The sequence below is a fragment of the Pseudorasbora parva genome, chromosome 19, assembly GCF_024679245.1.
Source record: "Pseudorasbora parva isolate DD20220531a chromosome 19, ASM2467924v1, whole genome shotgun sequence".
NCBI classification, from domain to species: Eukaryota; Metazoa; Chordata; class Actinopteri; order Cypriniformes; family Gobionidae; genus Pseudorasbora; species Pseudorasbora parva.
In genome coordinates this window covers 38,924,160-38,952,150 of record NC_090190.1, presented here as the reverse complement: position 1 = coordinate 38,952,150, position 27,991 = coordinate 38,924,160, and the positions used below count along the sequence as shown (strand labels likewise).

The window sequence follows — 27,991 nt, the reverse complement described above, 5'->3', positions numbered from 1 at the left end:
ATTGTAAGGATTTTTATTATTATTATTTTTCTTCTCCCCTAAAACGCATCGTGCAGACCAAACCGTAAATGCTAGAGACTTGAAACTTTGCCAAAAGGTAGTCCAAAAATCGAGGAGAGGTTATCAAAGTATGAGCCCGATTGGCCAATAGGTGGCGCTATAGCGCAAAAAACAAAAAAAATATACTATTTTGCTTATATCTCGAAAACCCATTGTTGCACATTCAAGTGTCTTACATCATTGGAATCCATGGCTCAAGCCAAACAAAACGTATATCTCCGATTTCATTTCCGTCATGAAAATTTTTCCGCCATTTTGAATTTTGTCGAAAACCTACTTTTGCGAACTAGTCCCTGGTTTTTTGACCGATCGGAACCAAACCAGTGCCAAAATGTTCAATGTAGTCTAAATATCAATAATTATCGAAAAAAAGTTGAAATTTCGATTCACGGACGATAAGGGGCGTGAAAATGTACACTGAAGGCGGAGCCTATTTTACTAAAAAGACTATAACTCAATAATGAAATGAGATATCTTCACCAAACTTGGTACACATGTGTACGGTCTCAATTTGAGGTCACGATAAAAAAATCGCGACGATTGGCCACATGGTGGCGCTATAATGTGAAAAAAACATGCAAATAGCTATAACCATGCGTCTGCTACTCTGATTGACCTGAAAATTGGTATGCAGTGTCTTGGCCCAAGGTAGCATGTATGTCTATGAGGATATTGGCGTATCTCAAAAAACATGGCCGCCATAGGCCAATGAAGTTTGAGCACCTATTAGACAAGGTTATTGGAGGCCGATCAGAACAAAACTCGGTGGGCATGTTTGACTCATGGTCCTAGAGGTCTGTAAGAATTTTGAAAGAAATCGGCCACTAGTTGGCGCTAACGAGTTTTATGGCTCTGTAATCACGTAGTGTTGCATACATCCACAACATATGCATATCATTTGATAGATCTCCTCATGCTGAACAACATTGCCTCTGGAACCATTGCTGTCAATCAAATCGTTAATTAAATATTTGCAATTATGTAAAAAACCTACTTTTGCAAACTAGTCCCTGGTTTTTTGCCCGACCAGAACCAAACCAGTCTAGGACAATTCTCTGGACTCTGCAGATAAATATTTATCAAAAAAAAGTTGAACTTTTGCATTTGCTTGGCTATAACAGAGCCATTTGTAAAAGAGGCGTGGCAAAATACACTCAAAAGCCTATAAATCCTAAGGGTAAGCTCAAAACTTCACGAAAATTGTTGGGTATATGTGGCATAACATGTTAAAGACGCATGCAAAGTTTTATAGAGATTGGACTATAGGTGGCGCTATAACTGTTAAAAAGCTTTAAAAACCACGCATTTCCTATGGTAAATTGCCTATATTGGCTGTAAATGGACTTTTCCATCTATTATTTCAGTGTTTAAAATCTTGCTAAATAAAACTAAATGTCTTTAATGCCTATGTGCTTAAAAGGCCTTAAAGGCTTGAACCCCGCTAAATGCTGCTTGCAGCTTTAATTATTATTATTATTATTATTATTATTTTTCTTCTCCCCTAAAACTGAACGTGCAGACAAAACCGTAAGTGCTAGAGACTTCAAACTTGGCCAATAGGTAGTCCTCAATTTGGGGAGAAACTGAGAAGCTATGACCCCGATTGGCCTATAGGTGGCGCTACAGCGACCAAAAGCGCAAAAGGGCTCATAACTCCTAAACCGTGTACTCCACACTCAAGTGTCTTATATCATTGGAAAGCTGAGACCATGACGAACAAAACGTATATCTCCGATTTCATTTCCGTCATGAAAATTTTTCCGCCATTTTGAATTTTGTCGAAAACCTACTTTTGCGAACTAGTCCCTGGTTTTTTGACCGATCGGAACCAAACCAGTGCCAAAATGTTCTCTGTAGGCTGAATATCAATAATTATCGAAAAAATGTTGATATTTCGATTCACGGTTGCTAAGGGGATTCAAAATGGACGTTCAGGGCGGAGCCTATTTTACTAAAAAGGCTATAACTCCAGAAAGAAATGAGCTATCTTCACCAAACTTGGTACACTTGTTTATGGGCTCATTCTTTGGTCACGATAAAAAAATCGCGACGATTGGCCACTTGGTGGCGCTATAACATGAAAAAAACACTAAAACGGCTATAACCACGCGACCGCTAGTCCGATTGACTTGAAAATTGGTATGCGGTGTCTTGGCCCAAGGCCCCATGTATGTCTATGAGGACATTGGCGTATCTCAAAAAACATGGCCGCCATCAGCCAATGAAATTTGAGCACCTATTAGACGGGGTTAACGGAGGCCGATCGGAACGAAACTTGGTGGGCCTGTTTGACTCATGGTCCTAGAGGACTGTAAGAATTTTGAAAGAAATCGGCCACTAGTTGGCGCTAACGAGCTTTATGGCTCTGCAATCACGTGGTGTTGCAAACATCCCCAAAATATGCATATCATATGATAGATCTCCTCCTGCTGAACAACTTTGCCTCTGGAACCATTGCTGTCAATCAAATCGTTAGTTAAATATTCGCAATTATGTTAAAAACCTACTTTTGCGAACTAGTCCCTGATTTTTTGCACGACCGAAACCAAACCAGTCTAGGACAATTCTCTGGACTCTCTAGATCAATAATTATTAAAAAAAAGTTGAACTTTTGCATTTGGATGGCTATAACAGGGCCAATTAGAAAAGAGGCGTGGCAAAATACACTCAAAAGCCTATAAATCCTAAGCGAAAACTCAAAACTTCACGAAAATTGATGGGTATATGTGGCATAACAATGTGAAGAAGGATGCAACATTTCATGGAGATCGGAGTATAGGTGGCGCTATAAGTGTTAAAAAGCTTTGAAAACCATGTATTCCTATGGTGAATTGCCTGTATTGGCTGTAAATGGTATTTTCCATCGATTATTTCAGCATGCTAATTGTGTTACCAGTATGTTAAAAACATGCTAATCGTGTTAGCATTTTGCTAAAAACATGTCAGCAGTGTAGGGTAGCAACAGGGCCACAAGTTTTGCCATTGCAAGCACAACTCAAATTCAGTCTTTATAAAGTCACTATTTTAACATTTGCAATCGAATTTTGTCAATGTATCACTTCATTTCACCTGAGCTCCCAGATTTAATTATTTTACTGCTTTAGAGCCTTAAATGCAATATGCCTTAAATGCTTAAATGCCTTAAGTCGCTTGAACCCCGCTAATTGCTGCTCGCAGCTATATTTATTATTATTATTATTATTATTATTATTATTATTATTATTCTCCGATAAAACGCATCGTGCAGACCAAACCGTAAGGGCTAGAGACTTGAAACTTTACCCGAAGGTAGTCCAAAAATCGAGGAGAGGTTATCAAATTATGAGCCAGATTGGCCTATAGGTGGCGCTATAGCGATCAATTGCGAGAAAGGGCTCATAACTCCTAAACCGTTTGGTCCACACTCAAGTGTCTTATATCATTGGAAAGCTGAGTCCTTGGCGAACAAAACGTATATCTCCGATTTTATTTCCGTCATGAAAAATTTTCCGCCATTTTGAATTTTGTTGAAAATCTACTTTTGAGAACTAGTCCCTGGTTTTTTGACCGATCGGAACCAAACTAAGGTCAAAATGTTCTCTGGTGTCTAATTATCAATATTTATCAAAAAAAATTGAAATTTTGATTCATTTTTGCTAAGGGGCTTCAAAATGGACGTTCAGGGCGGAGCCTATTTTACTAAAAAGGCTATAACTCAAGAAGGAAATGAGATATCTTCACCAAACTTGGTACACATGTGTATGGGCTCAGTCTTTGGTCAGGATAAAAATATCGCGACAATTGGCCACTTGGTGGCGCTATAACATGAAAAAAACACAAAAACGGCTATAACCACAGGACCGCTAGTCCGATTGACTTGAAAATTGGTATGCGGTGTCGTGGCCCAAGGTACCATGTATGTCTATGAGGACATTGGCGTATCTCAAAAAACATGGCCGCCATAGGCCAATGAAATTTGAGCACCTATTATGTTTATGGCTCTGTAATCACGTGGTGTTGCAAACATCCGCAAAATATGCATATCATATGATAGATCTCCTCATGTTGAACAACTTTGCCTCTAGGGCCATTGCTGTCAATCAAATCGTTAATTAAATATTTGTAATTATGTTAAAAACCTACTTTTGTGAACTTGACCCTGGTTTTTTGCCCGATCAGAACCAAACAAGTCTAGGACAGTTGTCTGGACTCTCTAAAACAATAACTATCAAAAAAAAGTTGAACTTTTGCATTTGGATGGCTATAACAGGGCCATTTAAAAAAGAGGCGTGGCAAAATACACTCAAATGCCTATAAATCCTAAGGGGAAACTCAAAACTTCACGAAAATCGTTGGGTACATGTGGCATAACATGCTGATGAAGCATGCAATGTTTTAAAGAGATCGGACTATAGGTGGCGCTATAACTGTGAAAAAGCTATAAAAACCATGCATTTCCTATGGTAAATTGCCTATATTGGCTGTAAATGGACTTTTCCATCTATTATTTTAGTGTTTAAAACCTTGCTAAATAAAACTTAGTGTCTTTAATGCCTATGTGCTTTAAAGGCCTTAAAGGCTTGAACCCCGCTAAATGCTGCTAGCAGCTTTAATTATTATTATTATTATTATTAGGGGTTCAAGCACGAAGTGCTTGAAAACCTATTGTAATTGTAAGGATTTTTATTATTATTATTTTTCTTCTCCCCTAAAACGCATCGTGCAGCCCAAACCGTAAGTGCTAGAGACTTGAAACTTTGCCAAAAGGTAGTCCAAAAATCGAGGAGAGGTTATCAAAGTATGAGCCCTATTGGCCAATAGGTGGCGCTATAGCGCAAAAAACAAAAAAAAAATACTTTTTTGCTTATATCTCGAAAACCCATTGTCGCACATTCAAGTGTCTTACATCATTGGAATCCTTGGCTCAAGCCGAACAAAACGTATATCTCCGATTTTATTTCCGTCATGAAAATTTTTCCGCCATTTTGAATTTTGTCGAAAACCTACTTTTGCGAACTAGTCCCTGGTTTTTTGACCGATCGGAACCAAACCAGTGCCAAAATGTTCAATGTAGTCTAAACATCAATAATTATCGAAAAAAAGTTGAAATTTCGATTCACGGACGATAAGGGGCGTGAAAATGTACACTGAAGGCGGAGCCTATTTTACTAAAAAGACTATAACTCAATAATGAAATGAGATATCTTCACCAAACTTGGTACACATGTGTACGGGCTCAATTTGAGGTCACGATAAAAAAATCGCGACGATTGGCCACTTGGTGGCGCTATAATGTGAAAAAAACCTGCAAATAGCTATAACCATGCGACTGCTACTCTGATTGACCTGAAAATTGGTATGCAGTGTCTTGGCCCAAGGTAGCATGTATGTCTATGAGGATATTGGCGTATCTCAAAAAACATGGCCGCCATAGGCCAATGAAGTTTGAGCACCTATTAGACAAGGTTATCGGAGGCTGATCGGAATGAAACTCGGTGGGCATGTTTGACTCATGGTCCTAGAGGCCTGTAAGAATTTTGAAAGAAATCGGCCACTAGTTGGCGCTAACGAGTTTTATGGCTCTGTAATCACGTAGTGTTGCACACATCCACAAAATATGCATATCATATGATAGATCTCCTCATGCTGAACAACATTGCCTCTGGAACCATTGCTGTCAATCAAATCGTTAATTAAATATTTGCAATTATGTAAAAAACCTACTTTTGCGAACTAGTCCCTGGTTTTTTGCCCGACCGGAACCAAACCAGTCTAGGACAATTCTCTGGACTCTGCAGATAAATAATTATCAAAAAAAGTTGAACTTTTGCATTTGCTTGGCTATAACAGAGCCATTTGGAAAAGAGGCGTGGCAAAATACACTCAAAAGCCTATAAATCCTAAGGGTAAACTCAAAACTTCACGAAAATTGTTGGGTATATGTGGCATAACATGTTAAAGACGCATGCAAAGTTTTATAGAGATTGGACTATAGGTGGCGCTATAACTGTTAAAAAGCTTTAAAAACCACGCATTTCCTATGGTAAATTGCCTATATTGGCTGTGAATGGACTTTTCCATCTATTATTTCAGTGTTTAAAATCTTGCTAAATAAAACTTAATGTCTTTAATGCCTATGTGCTTAAAAGGCCTTAAAGGCTTGAACCCCGCTAAATGCTGCTTGCAGCTTTAATTATTATTATTATTCTCCGATAAAACGCATCGTGCAGACCAAACCGTAAGGGCTAGAGACTTCAAACTTTACCCGAAGGTAGTCCAAAAATCGAGGAGAGGTTATCAAATTATGAGCCAGATTGGCCTATAGGTGGCGCTATAGCAATCAATTGCGAGAAAGGGCTCATAACTCCTAAACCGTTTGGTCCACACTCAAGTGTCTTATATCATTGGAAAGCTGAGACCTTGGCGAACAAAACGTATATCTCCGATTTCATTTCCGTCATGAAAATTTTTCCGTCATTTTGAATTTTGTCAAAAACCTACTTTTGCAAACTAGTCCCTGGTTTTTTGACATATCGGAACCAAACCAGTGCCAAAATGTTCTGTCTAGTCTGAATATCAATAATTATCCAAAAAAAGTTGAAATTTTGATTCATTTTTGCTAAGGGGCTTCAAAATGGACGTTCAGGGCGGAGCCTATTTTACTAAAAAGGCTATAACTCAAGAAGGAAATGAGATATCTTCACCAAACTTGGTACACATGTGTATGGGCTCAGTCTTTGGTCACGATAAAAATATGGCGACAATTGGCCACTTGGTGGCGCTATAACATGAAAAAAACACAAAAACGGCTATAACCACACAACCGCTAGTCCGATTGACTTGAAAATTGGTATGCGGTGTCGTGGCCCAAGGTACCATGTATGTCTATGAGGACATTGGCGTATCTCAAAAATAATGGCCGCCATAGGCCAATGAAATTTGAGCACCTATTATGTTTATGGCTCTGTAATCACGTGGTGTTGCATACATCCGCAAAATATGCATATCATATGATAGATCTCCTCATGTTGAACAACTTTGCCTCTAGGGCCATTGCTGTCAATCAAATCGTTAATTAAATATTCGTAATTATGTTAAAAACCTACTTTTGTAAACTTGACCCTGGTTTTTTGCCCGATCAGAACCAAACAAGTCTAGGACAGTTGTCTGGACTCTCTAAAACAATAACTATCAAAAAAAAGTTGAACTTTTGCATTTGCATGGCTATAACAGGGCCATTTAAAAAAGAGGCGTGGCAAAATACACTCAAATGCCTATAAATCCTAAGGGGAAACTCAAAACTTCACGAAAATCGTTGGGTACATGTGGCATAACATGCTGATGAAGCATGCAATGTTTTAAAGAGATCGGACTATAGGTGGCGCTATAACTGTGAAAAAGCTTTAATTATTATTATTATTCTCCGATAAAACGCGTTGTGCAGCCCAAACCGTAAGGGCTAGAGACTTGAAAATTTACCCGAAGGTAGTACAAAAATCGAGGAGAGGTTATCAAAATATGAGCCCAATCGGCCAATAGGTGGCGCTATAGCGCAAAAAAACAAAAAATTTTACATTTGTGAGCTTTTCTCATAAACCGGTGGTTGTAGACTCAAATGATTTATACTTTTGAAATCCTTGGGCCAAGACGAGAAAACTGTAAGCGGGAATTTTTTTGTTTCGTCTTAAAATGTCCGCCATTTTGGAGTATGTCTGAAACCTATTTTTGAGAACTAGTCCCTGGTTTTTTGACCGATCGGAACCAAACCAGTGTCAAAATGTTCTCTGGTGGCTAATTATCAATAGTTATCAAAAAAAAGTTGAAATTTCGATTCATTTTTGCTAATTGGCTTCAAAATGGACGTTCAGGGTGGAGCCTATTTTGCTAAAAAGGCTATAACTCAAGAAGGAAATGAGATATCGTCACCAAACTTGGTACACATATGTATCGGCTCAATTTGACGTCACGATAAAAAAATTGCGACGATTGGCCACTTGGTGGCGCTATAATGTGACAAAAACATGAAAAAGGCTATAACCACGCGACCGCTAGTCCGATTGACTTGAAAATTGGTATGCAGTGTCTTGGTCCAAGGCCCCATGTATGTCTATGAGGACATTGGTGTATCTCAAAAAACATGGCCGCCATCAGCCAATGAATTTTGAGCACCTATTAGATGGGGTTAACGGAGGTCGATCGGAACGAAACTCAGTGGACATGTTTGACTCATGGTCCTAGAGGTCTGTAAGAATTTTGAAAGAAATCGGCCACTAGTTGGCGCTAACCCAAAAGGGAAGCTCAAAAATTCACGAAAATTGTTGGGTATATGTGGCATGACATGCTGATGAAGCATGCAAAGTTTTAAAGAGATCGGACTATAGGTGGCGCTATAACTGTTAAAAAGCTTTAAAAACCATGCATTTCCTATGGTAAATTGCCTATATTGGCTGTGAATGGACTTTTCCATCTATTATTTCAGTGTTTAAAATCTTGCTAAATAAAACTTAATGTCTTTAATGCCTATGTGCTTTAAAGGCCTTAAAGGCTTGAACCCCGCTAAATGCTGCTTGCAGCTTTAATTATTATTATTAGGGGTTCAAGCACGAAGTGCTGAAACACTATTGTAATTGTTAGGGTTTTTATTATTATTATTATTCTCCCCTAAAACGCATCGTGCAGACCAAACCGTAAGGGCTACAGACTTGACACTTTGCCACATGGTAGCCCAAAAATCGAGGAGAGCTTATCAAATTATGACCCCGATTGGCCAATAGGGGGCGCTACAGCAATCAAAAGCGCGAAATGGCTCATAACTCCTAAACCGTTTAGTCCACACTCAAGTGCCTTATATCATTGGAAAGCTGAGACCATGGCGAACAAAACGTATATCTCCGATTTTATTTCCGTCTGGAAAAATTTTCCGCCATTTTGAATTTTGTCGAAAAACTACTTTTGCGAACTAGTCCCTGGTTTTTTGACCAATCGGAACCAAACCAGTGCCAAAATGTTTTCTGTAGTCTGAAAATCAATATTCATTGAAAAAAAGTTGAAATTTCGATTCACGGAAGATAAGGGGATTCAAAATGGACGCTCAGGGCGGAGCCTATTTTACTAAAAAGACTATAACTCAATAATGAAATGAGATATCTTCACCAAACTTGGTACACATGTGTATGGGGTCAATGTGAGGTCACGATAAAAAAATCGCGACGATTGGCCACTTGGTGGCGCAATAATGTGAAAAAAACCTGCAAATAGCTATAACCATGCGACTGCTACTCCGATTTACCTGAAAATTGGTATGCAGTGTCTTGGCCCAAGGTAGCATGTATGTCTCTGAGGATATTGGCGTATCTCAAAAAACATGGCCGCCATCGGCCAATGAAGTTTGAGCACCTATTAGACAAGGTTATCGGAGGCCGATCGGAACGAAACTCGGTGGGCATGTTTGACTCATGGTCCTAGAGGTCTGTAAGAATTTTGAAAGAAATCGGCCACTAGTTGGCGCTAACGAGTTTTATGGCTCTGTAATCACGTGGTGTTGCACACATCGGCAAAATATGCATATCATTTGATAGATCTCCTCATGCTGAACAACTTTGCCTCTAGAACCAGTGCTGTCAATCAAATCGTTAATTAAATATTTGCAATTATGTTAAAAACCTACTTTTGCGAACTAGTCCCTGGTTTTTTGCCCGACCGGAACAAAACCAGTCTAGTACAATTCTATAGACTCTCTAGATAAATATTCATTGAAAAAAAGTTGAACTTTTGCATTTGAAAGGCTATAACAGGGCCAATTAGAAAAGAGGCGTGGCAAAATATACTCAAAAGCCTATAAATCCTAAGGGAATACTCAAAACTTCACGAAAATTGTTGGGTATGTGTGGCATACCATGCTAATGAAGCATGCAACGTTTTACAAAGATCGGAGTATAGGTGGCGCTATAAGTGTTAAAAAGCTTTAAAAACCATGCATTTCCTATGGTAAATTGCCCATATTGGCTGTAAATGGACTTTTCCATCTATTATTTTAGTGTTTAAAAGCTTGCTAAATAAAACTTAATGTCTTTAATGCCTATGTGCTTAAAAGGCCTTAAAGGCTTGAACCCCGCTAAATGCTGCTTGCAGCTTTAATTATTATTATTATTATTATTCTTCTGCCGTAAAAGCGATCGTGCAGACCAAACCGTAAATGCTAGAGACTTCAAACTTTGTCAACAGGTAGTCCAAAAATCGAGGAGAGGTTATCAAATTATGAGCCAGATTGGCCCATAGGTGGCGCTATAGCAACCAAAAGCGCGAAAGGGCTCATAACTCCTAAACCGTTAGTCCTAAGGGTCAAGTGTCTTATATCATTGGAAAGCTGAGACCATGACGAACAAAACGTATATCTCCGATTTCATTTCCGTCATGAAAATTTGTCCGCCATTTTGAATTTTGTCGAAAATCTACTTTTGCGAACTAGTCCCTGGTTTTTTGACCAATCGGAACCAAACCAGTGCAGAAATGTTCTCTGGAGACTGAATATCAATATTCATTGAAAAAAAGTTGAAATTTCGATTCATGTTTGCTAAAGGGCGTCAAAATGGATGTTCAGGGCGGAGCCTATTTTACTAATAAGGCTATAACTCAAGAAAGAAATGAGATATCGTCACCAAACTTGGTACACATATTTATGGGCTCAGTCCTTGGTCACGATAAAAAGATCGCGACGATTGGCCACATGGTGGCGCTATAACATGAAAAAAACATAAAAAGGGGTATAACCACCTGACCGTTAGTCTTATTGACTTGAAAATGGGAAAGCAGTGTCTTGGTCGAAGGCCCCATGTACGTCTATGAGAACATCGGCGTATCTCAAAAAACATGGCCGCTATCAGCCAATGAAGTTTGAGCACCTATAAGACAAGGTTAACGGAGGCTGATCGGAACAAAACTTGATGGGCATGTTTGACTCCTGGCCCTAGAGGTCTGTAAGAATTTTGAAAGAAATCGGCCACTAGTTGGCGCTAAAGATTTGTATGGCTCTGTAATCACGTGGTGTGGCACCCATCCACAAAATATGCATATCATGTGATAGATCTCCTCATACTGAACAACTTTGCCTCTAGAACCATTGCTGTCAGTCAAATCATTAATTCAATATTTGCAATTATGTTAAATACCTACTTTTGCGAACTATTCCCTGGTTTTTTGCCCAATCGGAGCCAAACCAGTGCCAAAATGTTCTCTGTAGTCTGAATATCAATATTCATTGAGAAAAAGTTGAAATTTCGATTTACGGTTGCTAAGGGGTGGAAAAAGAATGTTGTGGGCGGAGCCTATTTTACTAAAAAGGCTATAACTTAAGAAGGAAATTAGATATCTTCACCAAACTTGGTACACATGTGTATGGGCTCATTTTTTGGTCTGGATAAAAAAATTGCGACATTTGACCAGTTGGTGGCGCTATAATGTGAAAAAAACAACGACCGCTAGTCCGATTGACCTGAAAATTGGTATGCAGTGTCTTGGCCCAAGTTACTATATAAGTCTATGAGGACATTGGTGTATCTCAAAAAACATGGCCGCCATCAGCCAATGAATTTTGAGCACCTATTAGATGGGGTTAACGGAGGTCGATCGGAACGAAACTCAGTGGACATGTTTGACTCATGGTCCTGGAGGTCTGTAAGAATTTTGAAAGAAATCAGCCACTAGTTGGCGCTAACCCAAAAGGGAAGCTCAAAAATTCATGAAAATTGTTGGGTATATGTGGCATGACATGCTGATGAAGCATGCAAAGTTTTAAAGAGATCGGACTATAGGTGGCGCTATAACTGTTAAAAAGCTTTAAAACCATGCATTTCCTATGGTAAATTGCCTATTATGGCTGTAAATTGACTTTTTCATCTATTATTTCAGTGTTTAATATCTTGCTAAATAAAACTTAATGTCTTTAATGCCTCAGTGCTCAAACGCCCTTAAATGCTTGAACCCCGCTCAAATGCTGCTTGCAGCTTTAATTATTATTATTATTATTATTATTATTATTATTATTCTGCCGTAAAACTCATCGTGCAGACCAAACCGTAAATGCTAGAGACTTCAAACTTTGTCAATAGGTAGTCCAAAAATCGAGGAGAGGTTATCAAATTATGAGCCAGATTGGCCAATAGGTGGCGCTACAGCAACCAAAAACGCGAAATGGCTCATAACTCCTAAACCGTTCATCCTAAGGGTCAAGTGTCTTATATCATTGGAAAGCTGAGACCATGACGAACAAAACGTATATCTCCGATTTCATTTCCGGTATGCAAATTTTTCCGCCATTTTGAATTTTGTCAAAAACCTACTTTTGCGAACTAGTCCCTGGTTTTTTGACATATCAGAACCAAACCAGTGCCAAAATGTTCTCTCTAGTCTGAATATCAATAATTATCAAAAAAAAGTTGAAATTTTGACTCATGAACGAAAAGGGGCGTGGAAATGTACATTTAAGGCGGAGCCTATTTTACTAAAGAGGCTATAACTACAGGAAGAAATGAGATATCTTCACCAAACTTGGTACACATGTGTATGGGCTCAGTCTTTGGTCACGATAAAAAAATCGCGACGATTGGCCACTTGGTGGCGCTATAACATGGAAAAAACACAAAAAGGGCTATAACCACGCGACCGCTAGTCCGATTGACTGGAAAATTGGTATGCAATGTCTTGGCCCAAGGTACCATGTCTGTCTATGAGAACATTGGCGTATCTCAAAAAACATGGCCGCCATCGGCCAATGAAATTTGAGCACCTATTAGACAGGGTTAACGGAGGTAGATCGAAACGAAACTCAGTGGGCCTGTTTGACTCATGGTCCTAGAGTTCTGTAAGAATTTTGAAAGAAATTGGCCACTAGTTGGCGCTAACGAGTTTTATGGCTCTGCAATCACGTGGTGTTGCACACATTGGCAAAATATGCACATCATATGATAGATCTCCTCATGTTGAACAACTTTGCCTCTAGAAACATTGCTGTCAATCAAATTGTTAAATAAATATTTGCAATAATGTTAAAAACCTACTTTTGCGAACTAGTCCCTGGTTTTTTGCGCAATCAGAACCAAACCAGTCTAGGACAATTCTCTGGACTCTCTAGATCAATAATTATCAAAAAAAAGTTGATTTCTTGCATTTGGATGGCTATAACAGGGCCATTTAGAAAAGAGGCGTGGCAAAATACACTCAAAAGCCTATAAATCCTAAGAGGAAACTCAAAACTTCACGAAAATTGTTGGGTATATGTGGCATAACATGTTGAAGACACATGCAATGTTTTATGGAGATCGGAGTATAGGGGGCGCTATAAGTGTTAAAAAGCTTTGAAAACCATGTATTCCCTATGGTGAATTGCCTGTAAATGGTATTTTCCATCTCTGTAATCAGGTGGGGTTAAAACAGCCACATAATATGCATATATTATGATAGATCTTCTCATACTGAACAACTTTGCCTCTATAACCAATACTGTCAATCAAATCTTTATTTAAATATTCACAATTATGTTAAAAACCTCGTTTTGCAAACTAGTCCTAGGTTTTTTGCCTGATCGGAACCAAACCACAGCAGTATGATTCTCTGCACTCTCCTGATCAATTCATATTTAGACTTTATAAAGTCATTATTATAATATTTAAAATCACATTTTGTCAGTTTATCACTTCATTTCACCTGATATCTCTCAAATTCATTCAGTGCTTAAAAGCCTTTCATGCAAAAGGTGTCAAATGCTTAAAAACCTTAAATGGCTTGAACCCCGCTAAATGCTGCTCGCAGCTTTAATTATTATTATTATTATTATTATTCTCCGCTAAAACGCATCGTGCAGACCAAACCGTAAGAGCTGGAAATTTGAAACTTTGTCAGATGGTAGTACTCATGTTGGGGAGACCCTGAGAAGCTATGACCCCAATTGGCCCATAGGTGGCGCTATAGCAATCAATTGCGAGAAAAGGCTCATAACTCCTAAACCGTTTGGTCCACACTCAAGTGTCATATATCATTGGAAAGCTGAGTCCTTGGCGAACAAAATGTATATCTCAGATTTTATTTCCAGTATGCAAATTTTTCCGCCATTTTGAATTTTATTGAAAACCTACTTTTGCAAACTAGTCCCTGGTTTTTTGACCGATTGGAACCAAACCAGTGTCAAAATGTTCTCAGGTCTCTGTTTATCAATAGTTATCAAAAAAAAGTTGAAATTTCGATTCATTTATGCTAATTGGCTTCAAAATGGACGTTCAGGGCGGAGCCTATTTTACTAAAAAGGCTATAACTCAAGAAGGAAATGAGATATCGTCACCAAACTTGGTACACATGTATATCGGCTCAATTTGAGGTCACGATAAAAAAAATCGCGATGATTGGCCACTTGGTGGCGCTATAATGCGAAAAAAACATGAAAAGGGCTGTAACCACGCGACCGCTAGTCCGATTGACCTGAAAATTGGTATGCAGTGTCTTGGTCCAAGGCCCCATGTACATCTATGAGGACATTGGTGTATCTCAAAAAACATGGCCGCCATCGGCCAATGAAATTTGAGCACCTATTAGATGGGGTTAACAGAGGCCGATCGGAACGAAACTTGATGGGCATGTTTGACTCATGGTCCTAGAGGTCTGTAAGAATTTTGAAAGAAATCGGCCACTAGTTGGCGCTAACGAGTTTTATGGCTCTGAAATCACGTGTTTTTTCACGCATCCACAAAATATGCATATCATATGATAGATCTCCTCATGCTGAACAAATTTGCCTCTGGAATCATTGCTGTCAATCAAATCATTAATTAAATATTCACAATTATGTTAAAAACCTACTTTTGCAAACTAGTCCCTGGTTTTTTGACAGATCGGAACCAAACCTGTGTCAAAATGTTCTCTGGTCTCTGTTTATCAATAGTTATCGAAAAAAAGTTGAAATTTCAATTCATTTTTGCTAATTGGCTTCAAAATGGACGTTCAGGGCGGAGCCTATTTTACTAAAAAGGCTATAACTCAAGAAGGAAATGAGATATCGTCACCAAACTTGGTACACATGTATATCGGCTCAATTTGAGGTCACGATAAAAATATTGCGACGATTGGCCACTTGGTGGCGCTATAATGTGAAAAAAAACATGAAAAGGGCTATAACCACGCGATCGCTAGTCCAATTAACCTGAAAATTGGTATGCAGACATTGGCGTATCTCAAAAAACATGGCCGCCATCGGCCAATGAAATTTGAGCACCTGTTAGACAAGGTTAACAGAGGCCGATCGGAACGAAACTCGGTGGGCATGTTTGACTCATGGTCCTAGAGGTCTGTAAGATTTTTGAAAGAAATCGGCCACTAGTTGGCGCTAACTCAAAAGGGAACCTCAAAAATTCACGAAAATTGTTGGGTATATGTAGCATGACATGCTGATGAAGCATGAAAAGTTTTAAAGAGATCGGACTATAGGTGGCGCTATAACTGTTAAAAAGCTATAAAAACCATGCATTTTTTTATGGTAAATTGCCTATATTGGCTGTAAATGGACTTTTCCATCTATTATTTCAGGGTTTAAAATCTTGCTAAATAAAACTTAATGTCTTTAATGCGGTTGCTAAGGGGTGGAAAAAGAATGTTGTGGGCGGAGCCTATTTTACTAAAAAGGCTATAACTTAAGAAGGAAATGAGATATCTTCACCAAACTTGGTACACATGTGTATGGGCTCATTTTTTGGTCTCGATAAAAAATTGCGACGTTTGACCAGTTGGTGGCGCTATAATGTGAAAAAAACAACGACCGTTAGTCCGATTGACTTGAAAATTGGTATGCAGTGTCTTGGCCCAAGGTACTATATAAGTCTATGAGGACATTGGTGTATCTCAAAAAACATGGCCGCCATCAGTCAATGAATTTTGAGCACCTATTAGATGGGATTAACAGAGGTCGATCGGAACGAAACTCAGTGGACATGTTTGACTCATGGTCCTAGAGGTGTGTAAGAATTTTGAAAGAAATCGGCCACTAGTTGGCGCTAACCCAAAAGGGAAGCTCAAAAATTCACGAAAATTGTTAGGTATATGTGGCATGACATGCTGATGAAGCATGCAAAGTTTTAAAGAGATCGGACTATAGGTGGCGCTCTAACTGTTAAAAAGCTTTAAAAACCATGCATTTCCTATGGTAAATTGCCTATATTGGCTGTGAATGGACTTTTCCATCTATTATATTCAGTGTTTAAAATCTTGCTAAATAAAACTTAATGTCTTTAATGCCTATGTGCTTAAAAGGCCTTAAACGCTTGAACCCCGCTAAATGCTGCTTGCAGCTTTAATTATTATTATTATTATTATATTTTTGTTTGCTATTTCCAGCTGTTTGTGTCACTGGTGTTTGCAGGCAGAAGAATGAAGAGCTTTTTTATTTTTTAGTGTGGGAGGATGTGATGACCTCAAAGAATTTACAGGTGAAGACACAATATTAAATATTGTTAAAACTATATTTGAAATTCGAGTATTATGCATTTTAATGTATTTCTAAAAAGTATAATAAATATATTCTTAGTTAAGCTTTTAAGAAATATGCTAAACACAAGCATAATTTAAGTGAAGGTTTCGTGTATTTACAGAAAACTCTTATTTTACTCTTTCTCAAAGTATATTTGATGTGTATTTTGTGTGAGAACAGTAAAATGATTGAGCTCAAGCGTGCTGCGCAACACTGGTTACTAGAGTTAGACTTTAATGATAATATTTGAGGAAACAAATGCCATGAAACTATAAAATATTTATGATCACATTTTTTTTGAACAAGCATTTTACATTTAAAATATGTAATTATTGCTTACAAATTAAAATAAAAAATAGCAGCACAAATCATGTTTTAAGTTATAATTATTAAGATAATTAATTTCATATTGGGCTGTAAATTCATTTATTGTATTTGACAGGTGTGATGATCAGAGGAGTTGAGTTTTTACCTTCCTCATTAAAGCACGGGCTAAAATATGGATAGAGTTTCTCAGTAAAAGACTGAGCAGTGAAAGAGTAGATATGAGAGCTGGAGTCCACATCATAAAAGGAGACGAGACCCTCCTCATAATCCACAAACACACCGACCCGCTGAGGCTTCACTCTCAGAGACAGAGAGACATCAGGACCAGCACAGGCTATATATTCATTCTCATTCATCAGACCCACAGTCCAGTATCCATTACTGGGACTCAGTGTGATCTCTCCCTTCCTATCAACAGATTCTCTGGCCACTCCTAAATCCCATTCAGTCTTTCCCTTCACCTGCACCTCAAAATAAAATCTCCCTGAGGAGAATCCCTCTTTTCCCAGGACAATTACACAGTAATCAAATCTCTCTGGTGTGTCTGGGAGTTCCTGCCAAATGTCTCCATCTCTCACTTGTTTTCCATCATCAGACAGGATGAGTTCAGGATGAGCTGTATCAGGATCCAGAGTCACATCCACTGAGAAAACAGAGAATATGAATCATAACTCAATACACACACACACACACACACACACACACACACACACACACACAGTACCTGCATACTGCTGCATCCTCTTCAGAACTGTAGAGACAATAAAACATCATCAGATCTTTGACATGTTTATGTGTGAAATTATAGACAAGATTTAAGATTATATTTTATTTAAGTGTGTGTCTGCTGATATTCAGAGAATCAAACAGAAACTTCTGTGATTGGCTGCTGTAAGACTTCAGTGTAAACGCCCACTGCTGTGATTGGCTGCTGTGAGACTTCAGTGTTAACGCCCAGTGCTGTGATTGGCTGCTGTGAGACTTCAGTGTAAACGCCCACTGCTGTGATTGGCTGCTGTGAGACTTCAGTGTAAACGCCCACTGTTGGGATTGGCTGCTGTGAGACTTCAGTGTAAATAACCCACTGCTGTGATTGGCTGCTGTAAGACTTCAGTGTAAACGCCCACTGCTGTGATTGGCTGCTCAGTGTCAACACCCACTGCTGTGATTGGCTGCTGTGAGACTTCAGTGTAAACGCCCACTGCTGTGATTGGCTACTGTGAGACTTCAGTGTAAACGCCCACTGCTGTGATTGGCTGCTGTGAGACTTCAGTGTAAACGCCCACTGCTGTGATAGGCTGCTGTGAGACTTCAGTGTAAACACCCACTGCTGTGATTGGCTGCTGTGAGACTTCAGTGTAAACGCCCACTGCTGTGATTGGCTGCTGTGAGACTTCAGTGTTAATACCCACTGCTGTGATTGGCTGCTGTGAGACTTCAGTGTAAACGCCCACTGCTGTGATTGGCTGCTGTTAGACTTCAGTGTAAACGCCCACTGCTCTGATTGGCTGCTGTGAGACTTCAGTTTAAACGCCCACTGCTGTGATTGGCTGACATCTTTGCGTATGAAATAAGTATTACATATTGAATGCTCTCAAATACTTTGACTGTGTTTTTACGTGTTGATTATATTTAGATCTATTCCCATCCCATGAAAGGTTGCAGTGATAAGCGTTGAGCAGATGACGTGACATTGATCTCATCATTGCAGCGCGATTAATGCACTCTCACGAATGCTTTCATCATAACTAACAATGCAGACACAAATCTTTACATGACCCATTTAAATAAGTGAGGTATTTAATCTCTCTTTATTAACCAATATATCTGCTGCTGACCTTTGATGATCCATTTCAACCACACTAATACGCAAAATTACTTTAGATAAACCACATTTGTGTTTATTATTATTATTATTATTATTATTATTATTATTATTATTATTATTATTATTATTGTTGTTGAAGTAAGAGTCTTGAATTTTCTTTAGCCTGAGGCTTTTTATTTCACTTTTGTTGTGAAAAGGTCTTTACATTTGCCAAAACTGCACTGTAAAAAAATACTGTCAAATTAACAGTAACTTACTGTCAACAATTATCCAGTAGTTGCTGTATTTCATTCAGCAGTAAAATTACTGTAACACTAACTACAGTAGAGTTTAGCATCCTGTGAAATTGAATACAGCAATTTACTGTTATTCTTAGCATGAAACTGTTGAGAAAAACAGTATAATACTGTGAAGACAACAGAAATCATTTACAGTGTGGACTTCTGTTTTTCTGTTATTAAAAACAAACAAACAAGCAACAAACTATAATACTGAAGGGGCGATTCTGAAATCCACTGCCGCTTCACTGTACCTGTATATAGTACACATATCCTAATTAACTTCATAATCAAAACCTTAATCAATATTTATCTTCCTATATTATTATAATGATTTTTTTCCAGTTTTGATTTTGCTTTATGTTTCTTGTTTTCTAAAGTGTCTTTGATTTAATTTATTATGTTTTATTGCTTTTATATTTCCTTTAACTGAAACACTAAAGAGTCAAGATGAATATTGCCTGTACTATTGTGAGTCCCTCTCACTGAAAGAAAGCACGTTATCAGTATGTTTTGGTTAGAACTGGAGCTTAATCAGCTCCAACCTTGGACAGATTGTGTATCTGTGTATGTGCGCAATATTCTACGTTACAGATCAATGTTGAGAATGGTGTACAATGGGCACCCTAAGAGATGGGTGGACTTGTTGTTCTGGAATGTCCAGATCTGGAAGGTCACTACGGGCCTAATTCTGGGGTGAAAGCGTCAACAAGTGACACGTCTATGGAAACGTGCATCAGATTAACTGACATGAGTGGAAATTTACCATGACTGTGCATTGTCTCTGAGCCAATCAGAATGACATGGATAGACCTTGAAAACGGTATAACTGTTGGGAAAATTGTATGTACGATAGGGCGAGGCAACGAGACGGTGAGAGAGGGAGCGCAGCCTACGAACTTCTTGTGAGACTTGAATCCTGGCTTCTGCTTTTGAAACTGCAAACTATTCTTAATTCAATTTTTCTTTTAATTAATTGCAATCCTGACTCTTTGTCTTCATTTCTTCACTACTGGTCCTGGGTCATAAGCTGTTAACCCCTAACAATACAAAAGTAATGCAACACACTACTTTCCATAAAAGTTAACTAAGAAACGCAATTAGTTACTTTTTTAGGTACTAACCCAATACTGTAAAGCATTACTTTTAAATGTAACGTTCCCCAACACTGCTGATGTTTAAAGATGATGAATATCTGTATCTGTGCGGTGTGTTTGATATTGTCGTACCAGTGTGTGTGAGTTTCTCCTGTAGAGTGTCCTGCAGTTGAGTCAGAGCTCTCCTCAGAGTCTCCAGACTCGCATCAGTCTTCACACTGATCTCAGACCAGTTCCTGGTGTTTCTAGAGCTGCACAGGGATGAGTAAATCTACAGCAGGAGAGAGGAGAAATCCTTCAGCATGGGGAGTGTTATGGTGTCATATACTGCATTATCATTGATCAGAGAGATGTTGACTGACCTGTAGGAGATGGAGGTGATCTTCAGTGTGTGAGAGCTGCTCCAGCTCAGTGTTTCTCATCTTTAGCTCAGTGATCTCCTGCTCCAGCTCTTCAATGAGCACTTCCTCCTGTTTCTCCAAAGCTTTCTGCTGCTCCTCCATCATCTCCAGCAGTTCAGACTGACATCTCTCAATGGAGCGGATGAGATCAGTGAAGAGCTCAACACGGGCTGCTTTCTCCTCCTCTGTGTTTCTCTGCTCAACCAGGACAATCAACCAATGATTAGTGGTGTTTGATAAGACAAGAATCAGTGTTACTATTGCTCATACTATACTATAGCAAAACCCCTCAAATGAAGTATTCTGGAAGAATTGTTGCTGTGACGGCGCAATGACTAGCCTGACAAGCCAGACCCACATCAAGATGTTTGGTCTGGAAACTCACCATTGACAGCTCAATCCGAGGGGCGGATAAACGGTTGTCTTTCAAACTCCCTCTGCACACGATAGGATAGTGTCATAGGTTGACTCAGTATTTTTGTTTGTTTTTAATCAGAGACATTTGGGCCTTATTGTGTGCAGTGTTGTGTGATGGTGTTTACTGTGTGCATTAATATATTGGCACTCTGAATTGTAGTGGTTATGTACTGTGCATCAAATTTGTAGTGAGTTTTATTTCTTAATTTGCCCTGCTTGGCCCTTTTTAGACATTTATTCATGGACAAACCTGGCAACCTATTTCCTGTTTTATTACTATGCCCATATTTGGACTGTGTTTCCTCCCCTGCTAATGCAACTTAATTCACTCATAAGTACTTGCCACCATGCTCCACCTTTCTGCCCATATTTGGATGACACTTCCTGTGACTGAGTAACTTTATTGTTGCATCTGCATTGGCTGCTGATAATGGCAATTAGCGACTAATTGTCTAACAGCCGACCATGCTTAGTTTGAACGAGATAAAAACTGGTTCTCTGGAACAGAGTGGGCACTGGTGACTGCTGATCTGCTGCCATTTTGTGTTGAGTGCACTTTCCTGCTCTGCACATGAGGCCCAAGTTCCCAGGCATCTTTGGTTGACCACCGGTATACTGCAGCTGAATTCCCACAACGCTCTCTAAAGCCTCAAACCTTTCTCAACGCTCTCTAATGTTGCCTAAAGGGCCGTAATTATATTTTATTACCACATATTGTGAATGGGGGTCCATTTTCTGTGGTGTTGGTGTTCATGATGATCACTTGTTTTTAGCCTCAGCAATACCTATCTGATAGTTCCAGTGGCTGGCATTGTCCCGAAGACTGGGGCTATCCTCGATCCTCCCTCAATGCTCTCTAACCCTTGAACCTTCCTCAACGCTCTCTAATGCTGCCTGAAGGGCCGTAATTATATTTTATCGTACTACAGTGTAAGTGTGACCTGCTATCTGTGACGTTAGTGGTCATTCTTGGTGCTCTCTTCTAGCCTCTGGATTATCCATCTTGGGCTCCTGGGCCCAGTGTTGCTGTGAAGACTGTCTCGGTGACACCGGGATCTCCCACAGCATTTGCGGTTTGTTGCTGAGTGCCATAACTTTCTCCTGTGGGTCGGACGACTGCCGTGATCTTCTGGACGTGTCTGCTTGACTTCTGTTGGAGGGAGGATCGTTGGAGCGACCTGCTGCAAAGTCACCGAACTTTACCCTCTTCCCAAACAGCTTCAGAGACATCATTGTAGTTGACTTTTTTTCCTTTAAGTAACACGGTTCCTAGTAGTGCTTGCTGTCCCAATAAAGACTATTTGTTGTACCCACACATTGACTGTCTGTTTTGTTTCTCTGGCTGGGACCTGATTTATTTTATTTAACGTTGGTCACTAGGTGACAATAGCGCTACACCAACCAGAGCAACGAAGGTGAAGCAGAGCTCGCCCCTTTGGGTGGAACGCTTTCCGAGTGCTAGATTACCCACTTGGGGATTACTAGTAGCACACAAGCGCAACTCTGCTGCTACTGTTAAGCCCCGCCCACTGACTCTATACACGATGTGATTGGCCTGACCAGAGTCTAGAGTTCTAGGCTACCCAATGACTGCTGCTTATATACACTCATAATGAAGATCGACAGGACCGGCTCCTCCTGCATCTGTGTAGAGATCTTCATATAATGACTTTATTTTAAACTCACTTTTCTGACTTCTGCTGAGTGTTTGACATCTTGAATCTTCTTGATTCTGTCCTGGATCATCTGCTGCACGTCTTTCTGTGTCTTCATCAGTTGAGTCTATAGACACAGAACAACACAATGTTTTCAAAACTGATTCATTTATAATAAAGAGCATGTGATTCTTCATGATAAGAGCCTTTAAAATCAATTTGTCAGTAACTTCTACCTTCTTCTCTTCACTCTCCTCTTCTAGAGGAACAGTGTTGTGGTTCTTGTGGTCTGTCACGTCACACATCGGACACACACACGTCTGATCATCTCTACAGAACAGCTCCAGAGGTCTCTCATGTTTCTGACAGATATAGTCCTCCAGATTCCTCACAGGATTGATCAGTTTGTGTTTCTTTAAACCTGCCACTCTCAAATGAGGCTCCAGGTGAGTTTCACAGTAAGAGCTCTGACACACCAGACACGACTTCAGGGCTTTCTGCTTTCTGTCCTTACAGACGTCACACACAACTTCAGGTTTTTTCAGAACTTCAGTTTTTTTCTCAGGACTTTTCTTTTTATAGTGATCTACAACTTCTCTGAGTGTGGTATTAATCTTGAGATCAGGTCTGTGCTTGAATGTTTCTTTACAGTATGGACAGTTGCAGGTCTGGCTGTTGTCCCAGCACTTATTCAGACAGGTCTTGCAGAAGTTGTGTCCACATGGAGTGGTGACTGGATCAGTGAACACGTCCAGACATATAGAGCACTGAAGCTCGTCCGTCAGTCGACCGCTGGAGGAAGACATCGCTGGAGAGAGAAATGAAGAAGAGAAATCACTACTAGTCTAAAGTCTGGAGACTCTTGAACAACAGAATTCAAGTTTCTCATGCAGAGACTTTTAGTTTAAAGAGCTTAAATTTAAAATATTGAAATGATGATGATTTTATTATACGGCTTAATTAGAGCAGATAGAGAAAGAAAAGAATCAACTAGTTAAAAAGAATCCCATGATTCCTCTCATGAATTAGGTTGAAGGTAAAGAGCAGCTTTAAAAAATATCTAATATGATTTCTCAAATATATAAGAGGTCATGAATAATCTGGTCGTTACTGCAAAATGAATCCAGACAAGCTGATCAGTGCCTTAATGTGAAGTAGTACTGTATATTCCTGAACTGTACATTTAAAATATCACCATATGAGAAGAGTTAAAGTCATTCATGCACTAATTCAATCTTTACTGAGATATTGACTTACATGGAGGATTAAATTCAAAACTGTGTCTCCTGGTTTTTCTTTCTTTTGTTGATGTTGGTGAAGATTCTGCCATTGTTCTTTTCTTCTTCAAGCCATTTCAAGAAATAAAATAAATAAATTATGACCAATAGACTGATAAGACCGATCTAAGCTCATTCGCTCCTGTATTTGTTCACTGAAGTTTAAATGAAATCTTGAAGTTTAAAATCTTGAAATCTATTTAGATTTGGGGTTACTTCATATTCTCTCATTAAAAAAAAATTCTATTAAAGTTTAAACTCATAAACTCACTGAACAATCTGAACTATGACCTTCTGTTTAGATCAGAAACAGTACAAAGGTCACATACTCACCTATGAATAAATATATATCTCCACTAAATAAACATAAATATTGTATGACCGGGTGAAGCTTGCATGACAAAGTCTAGTTTTAATCTTTAACATAAATGTGATTTTCAGCTGCAGTTCAACAGGTTTGTCAAGTCTGTCTGCAGTTCATTTTACTTCCTGTTTCTTTAGTCTTTATGTAATGCGACAAAATGACAGAAACACCAAACTTTGCTTTGCAACCAATCAAATGACATACTTTTAATACAATTCTGATTTCATTTCAGTGCAGTAAACTAAAGTAGTCGAGTATTTGACATGACTAAACCTGGTTCTGTTCAACTTATCCCAGTTTGACATAAACCCACTAAACCAGATCACTTCCATTAGAAACCTGTTCAGCTCAATCTCTCTTATATTTCTGTCATTACCTGTGAGGATCAGATGTGTCCACAAGAGTCTCTGAGCGGATCAGTAAATATTCTGGTGTCTGAAGAGGTTGATCGTTTCAGGCGTCCATGCTGTTGCAGATCAAGTTAGTTTCACTTTCTCTGAATCTCTCTGAACTGCAGTGATGTCAGAGCTCCTCCTGTATTCACACACTTACATTCGTCCCTGTATTCAGTGTGTTGGGTTCATGTGTGTCTGTTTGTGTTTAATCTCATTCTTTAATATACAGACGATACAAGAGGACCAAAGAGGAAATATTTCTAAATGTATTTTGTGATCCACTGAAGAAATTCCCTCAGGTTCAGAACGACATGATGAGTAAATGATGACAGAAAGCTGCTCTTCCTTTAAAACATCTTCAGTCTCTTCAAACATGACACACTTGAGCTTGAATCTCTGAGCCTGTCAGGATGATTGCTCTGTTGATCTGCTGGGAGAAAATAGAAAGAAGTGGCCCAGGAAAACTGTGAGTACACTCTGCACTGGGAAAAGCAAATGGCTCATAAATTGGTCTATATAAACAGGCGGCTGAGGCAAGTCCAAAGGGACCATATGCAAAGTGCAAAACCTGAAAAGTGTTACTACAAAAATAGTCATTAACAATGGTCTCATATAGTTGTATTACATAGTTTGATAAAATTTGCTTTTGCATAATTATTAGGAAAATATTCAGCTATCTTTACAGAAATGCACTGTACTGTCACCAAATTCAGTTCACACATCACACTCTCCTGCTGGTTATACTACAACACTAATTTGGCAAGTAATAGCACTTAAAAACAATAATAGGCACATGGCTAAGTAGGCATATTCTTTACACAAATTATGTAGGTACCCAGTTTAAATACAGTAGTTTTTGTATGATAATTGCTTACTGATTTTGATGGCATTACACTGTACAGGTCCTTCTCAAAAAATTAGCATATTGTGATCAAGTTCATTATTTTTTCATAATGTAATGATACAAAATTAAATTTTCATATATTTTAGATTCATTGCACACCAACTGAAATATTTCAGGTCTTTTATTGTTTTAATACTGATGATTTTGGCATACAGCTCATGAAAACCCAAAATTCCTATCTCAAAAAATTAGCATATCATGAAAAGGTTCTCTAAACGAGCTATTAACCTAATCATCTGAATCAACTAATTAACTCTAAACACCTGCAAAAGATTCCTGAGGCTTTTAAAAACTCCCAGCCTGGTTCATTACTCAAAACCGCAATCATGGGTAAGACTGCCGAGCTGACTGCTGTCCAGAAGGCCATCATTGACACCCTCAAGCGAGAGGGTAAGACACAGAAAGACATTTCTGAACGAATAGGCTGTTCCCAGAGTGCTGTATCAAGGCACCTCAGTGGGAAGTCTGTGGGAAGGAAAAAGTGTGGCAAAAAACACTGCACAACGAGAAGAGGTGACCGGACCCTGAGGAAGATTGTGGAGAAGGACCGATTCCAGACCTTGGGGGACCTGCGGAAGCAGTGGACTGAGTCTGGAGGAGAAACATCCAGAGCCACCGTGCACAGGTGTGTGCAGGAAATGGGCTACAGGTGCCGCATTCCCCAGGTCAAGCCACTTAGGGCTACAGAGAAGCAGCACTGGACTGTTGCTCAGTGGTCCAAAGTACTTTTTTCGGATAAAAGCAAATTTTGCATGTCATTCGGAAATCAAGGTGCCAGAGTCTGGAGGAAGACTGAGGAGAAGGAAATGCCAAAATGCCTGAAGTCCAGTGTCAAGTACCCACAGTCAGGATTCCCGACCAAGTATTTAGTGCATAACTGAACCTAATTATTTGAAGGTTGACTTTTTTTGTATTAAAACACTTTTTTTTTATTGGTCGGATGAAATATGCAAAAATGTTTTTTGCAAAAAAATATGCAAAAATTTTGGGTTTTCATGAGCTGTATGCCAAAAATCATCAGTGTTAAAACAATAAAAGACCTGAAATATTTCAGTTGGTGTGCAATAAATCTAAAATATATGAAAGTTTAATTTTCATCATTACAAAATGGAAAATAATGAACTTTATCACAATATGCTCATTTTTTGAGATGGACCTGTATAGGCTAACAGTTAAGATATTGACTTTTTTTCTAATAACAGTGAAGGTATTGATTTTATTTATAATAATTATAATATGGTTTTTACTTATAACATTTTTTATAATTTAGAAATAAAAGGCATTTTTTCTATACTGATATTAGCCCTCTGGCTAGAATGCTCTGTTTTAAGAGGCGTGTCTGCTGTGAGACATGTTGAGAGCGCTGTGAGCGTGAGTTTATTTTGTATGTATCTCAGAGCTCTGAATAAACACGAGTCCCAGTCACGCCAACTCTTATTCTATGAACTTTGCAACGTTATTTCTCTCACAAGATGCTTTCACCCCAACTAACAACAAACACGACATGGACATGAATACAGTAAGAGCTTCTGTTGAGCAGCTTAACAGCATCATTCATTATAACGGAAGTTTGGACAAGTGTGCACTGCAGATATACATGTGATTGACAGATACAAACGTTATAAGGAGTGTTCTTTGATCGCTCTGTGTAGTTTAATCGTTTAAATAACAGATTTGTTTCATGCTGCTAACAGAAATGACGCGATGTTGATTGAATTTAGTGAAATAATTAAAGAAATTAGATTAAAGAAATTAAAGAAAACTGGCTTGATTCACTAAAGCACCAAGACGGCCAGCAGCGGGACTGACAGTATTAAACAATTTAGAAAGAAAGTCTGTGTGAACTTGAATGATTATCTACACATCAGAAATCACTGACCCCAGATCAGGCATTAATTAAATCTGTTACTCACTGTTTGTGGCGGTGCTGTCGAGAAGCTTTATGATAAATTGCTGACATTCAAGATCAGCTCATCTGGGCTCTCAAAGGCAGAGAAAGACAGACAGAACTCGGTTTACACTGATCAAAATTTCTAGCTTGGGGACAATATTCAGGCTAGGGGAACTCATGTTAATGTTGAAAAACCTCATAAAATAAAAATGTCATGCCATGGGACCTTTAACAGTTCAAATTTTTCAACTTTACTGAACTCTTTGAACTAGTACTGACTATATTTATTTATAGGGTACATACGGCAAAATTCAAAATAAAACTAAAGTAAAACCGCTCTATTGATATTATTGCACATATTATTGGTACAGCGTTTAATGCAGCGCTGTTGCTCTTATAAGACAATTCACCTCTATGAGGGTAAAATGATGCAATTTCATCAACAAGAACGATGCTGAGCCAATTGTATAGGTGCTGGTCATATAATTAGAATACCATCAAAACAATTATTTATTTCTCTAATTCCATTCAAAAATTAAAACTTGTATATTATATTCATTCATTACACACAGACTGATATATTTCAAATGTTTATTTCTTTTAATTTTGAT

General features: G+C 38.7%; 1 protein-coding gene across 2 annotated transcripts; it reads right to left on the bottom strand.

The window, feature by feature from the left end:
- Positions 1–16,921: 16,921 nt before the first annotated feature.
- On the bottom strand, positions 16,922–24,681 carry LOC137047627 (E3 ubiquitin-protein ligase TRIM39-like). 2 transcript variants are annotated; one of them, XM_067425422.1, is made up of 7 exons: positions 24,567–24,681; positions 22,786–23,357; positions 22,581–22,676; positions 20,439–20,672; positions 20,209–20,347; positions 17,598–17,624; positions 16,922–17,516 (listed from the first exon to the last, which is right to left on the bottom strand). In XM_067425422.1, exons 2-7 carry the CDS (start codon positions 23,353–23,355, stop codon positions 16,969–16,971), a joined length of 1,614 nt encoding a protein of 537 aa, XP_067281523.1. In that variant the 5' UTR covers positions 23,356–23,357; positions 24,567–24,681; the 3' UTR covers positions 16,922–16,968. The 2 variants fall into 2 exon arrangements, with proteins under 2 accessions (XP_067281523.1, XP_067281522.1); XM_067425421.1 differs by lacking the exon at positions 24,567–24,681 and adding an exon at positions 23,807–23,893.
- Between the last annotated feature and the right edge of the window lie 3,310 nt (positions 24,682–27,991).

What these genes read in the sequence shown, in the direction of transcription:
- LOC137047627 (XM_067425421.1), bottom strand. Translation starts at nt 23,879, where the DNA reads ATGGCAGAATCTTCACCAACATCAACAAAAGAAAGAAAAACCAGGAGA. An exon ending in TTTTGAATTTAATCCTCCAT is followed by an intron (nt 23,358 to 23,806) that starts GTAAGTCAATAT and finishes TTCTCTCTCCAG; the next exon opens with CGATGTCTTCCTCCAGCGGT. An exon ending in GAGGATGCAGCAGTATGCAG is followed by an intron (nt 17,517 to 17,597) that starts GTACTGTGTGTG and finishes CTGTTTTCTCAG; the next exon opens with TGGATGTGACTCTGGATCCT.